General features: G+C 40.2%; 1 protein-coding gene across 1 annotated transcript in view; it reads right to left on the reverse strand.

Annotated features, from left to right (window-relative positions):
* Positions 1 to 2,114, reverse strand: part of CDH19 (cadherin 19, type 2) — a 64,678-nt gene that overhangs the window by 33,743 nt on the left and 28,821 nt on the right. Inside the window, exon 7 of the mRNA XM_006837583.1 lies at positions 1,974 to 2,095. Within this exon, the coding sequence (XP_006837646.1) occupies positions 1,974 to 2,095 (122 nt within the window). The remainder of the gene's footprint in view (positions 1 to 1,973; positions 2,096 to 2,114) is intronic.

Raw genomic sequence — 2,114 nt, forward strand, 5'->3', positions numbered from 1 at the left:
TAGAGGCCAAGATGGCCAAACTTTGTCTCTCATACTTTGGACATATTATCAGGAGGGAACAATTGCTGGAGAAGAATATCATGTTTGGTAACACGGAGGTGTCAGAGAAAAAGAGGAAGATCCCCAACGAGATGGATTGCCAGGTGGCAGCATCGATGGACTCAAGTGTGCCAACTGTAGGGAGGTAGGCCCAGGATCGGACATTGTTTCGTTCTGCTATGCATAAGGTTGGTATGAGTTGGTGCCGACTTGATGGCACCTAACAACAACAACAACAATAAGCCCTCAAACTTTCTAAATATTCCTTTATATGTAGGTCAGTGTTCTGGGACTGTGCCCTGAACCTGCTTTGTCCAGTATTCTGTGTTATTGCTGGCAGAGGTCTGCACCGCATTTCTCCCTAATTCACCATCAAGTCCCACTTCTCAGTCCCTATTATGGGGTGTTCATTAATGCCATATTTGATTAATTACAGCCTAAAGAATTTGATAGATTTCTTTAATTTCATCATCACTGGCTTTAGTGGTTTGCGTGTGAATTTGAATAATAATGATTTTAACTGGTATTTCTTCTTTGTTTAGATATTATACTAACTCAGTCAGCATTGTACTGCAAGATATATCTTGAACTGCTCTTTTAGACGATGAATATGATATTTCTCTTCAGTTTGTCATTTCCAGCACAGCAAACCGTATGACTGTTTGATTCAAATTGACCAACGACAGTCCATTTCTGCTCACAAATGCCCAGGATATCAATCGTTATGTGTTCAACTTCATTTTTGACTACTTCCAAATTTCCTAGATTCATACTTCTTACTTTCCATGTTCTGATTATTAAGAGATGTTTCAGCTCTTTCTTCTCACTTTGAATTGTGCCCCATTAGCAACTGAAGGTCCTGAAAGGTTTGCTTCAGCCACATCCTTAAGGTCAACTCTACTTTGAGAAGGTAGCTCTTTTCCAGTCATATTTTTGGTGACTTTCAATTTGAGGAGCTCATCATCTGTTACTGTAGCAAATCATGTTTGGCATTATTTAATGGCTAATAATAAAGTCCTGTGGGCTGTGGGTTAATGCACCAGACTGCAAAGCCGTTTGAACTGCAAGGTCACTAGTTCAAGCTCACCAGCTGCTCCTTGGAAACCCTATACAGGGTCGCTATGGGTTGGAACCAACTTGACGGTACGTCACAACAACAACAACCATTCAGAAGTGTTCTGCCTCTGCATCCTAGTCTGTCTTAGTTTGGAAACTCCACTAAAATGTGTCCAGCTCAGGTGACACAGCTAATATTTAAAATATTGGCAGCATAGCTTCCCGCATCACAACAACATGCAGCAAACAGTATGACACACTGTTTGACAAAAGGACAGATAAGTAAGTGGTGGAACTGAAGAGAGGATACGTTCACACATATCCATTTTTTTAAGGATATTGAGTTATTACATTTAACCCACAACATAAAAACATACAATTTCTGTTTTGTTATTGTTGTTAAGTGCCATCGAGTCGGTTCCGACCCATAGTGACCCTGTACAGGGTTTCAGAGGGTGTAAATGTTTACGGGAGTAGAAAGCCTCATCTTTCTCCCGCGGAGCAGCTGGTAGTTTCGAACCGTTGACCTTAAGGTTCGCAGCCCGATTTGTAACCACTACGCTACGGTGCAGTCAAGTTAATTGTGATTCATTGAAACTCCATGCAACAAAGTAGACATGTCTCATGGGGTAATTTTTGGCTGCAATCATTACAGAAGCAGATTGCCACATCTTTCTCCCAAACAGCTACTGGTGGCTTCAAACTGACAGACTTTCAGTTAGCAGCTGAACACTTAACTGTTTGCATGACCAATAAGTACAATGAATATAAACATTATTATTTTAAATATTTCAGAAGTGGAGACATAGCAAGTCAAAGTTTTAATATATGCATGACAGAGATTGCTTAGACTCTCGCTCTTTATTCTGGGTTCTTACCTGACCCGCGTCTGCATTTTCACAAATATAAGTCTCATAATACTGAGAGAACTCAGGAGCATGATCGTTAACATTAAGAACTTGCACAAACACAGGGACTTCCACACTTTTGTGTATATTGTCTGCAAATAGAAAAAAAAA

This window comes from Chrysochloris asiatica, unplaced genomic scaffold (genome assembly GCF_000296735.1).
Source record: "Chrysochloris asiatica unplaced genomic scaffold, ChrAsi1.0 scaffold00021, whole genome shotgun sequence".
Lineage (NCBI taxonomy): Eukaryota > Metazoa > Chordata > Mammalia > Afrosoricida > Chrysochloridae > Chrysochloris > Chrysochloris asiatica.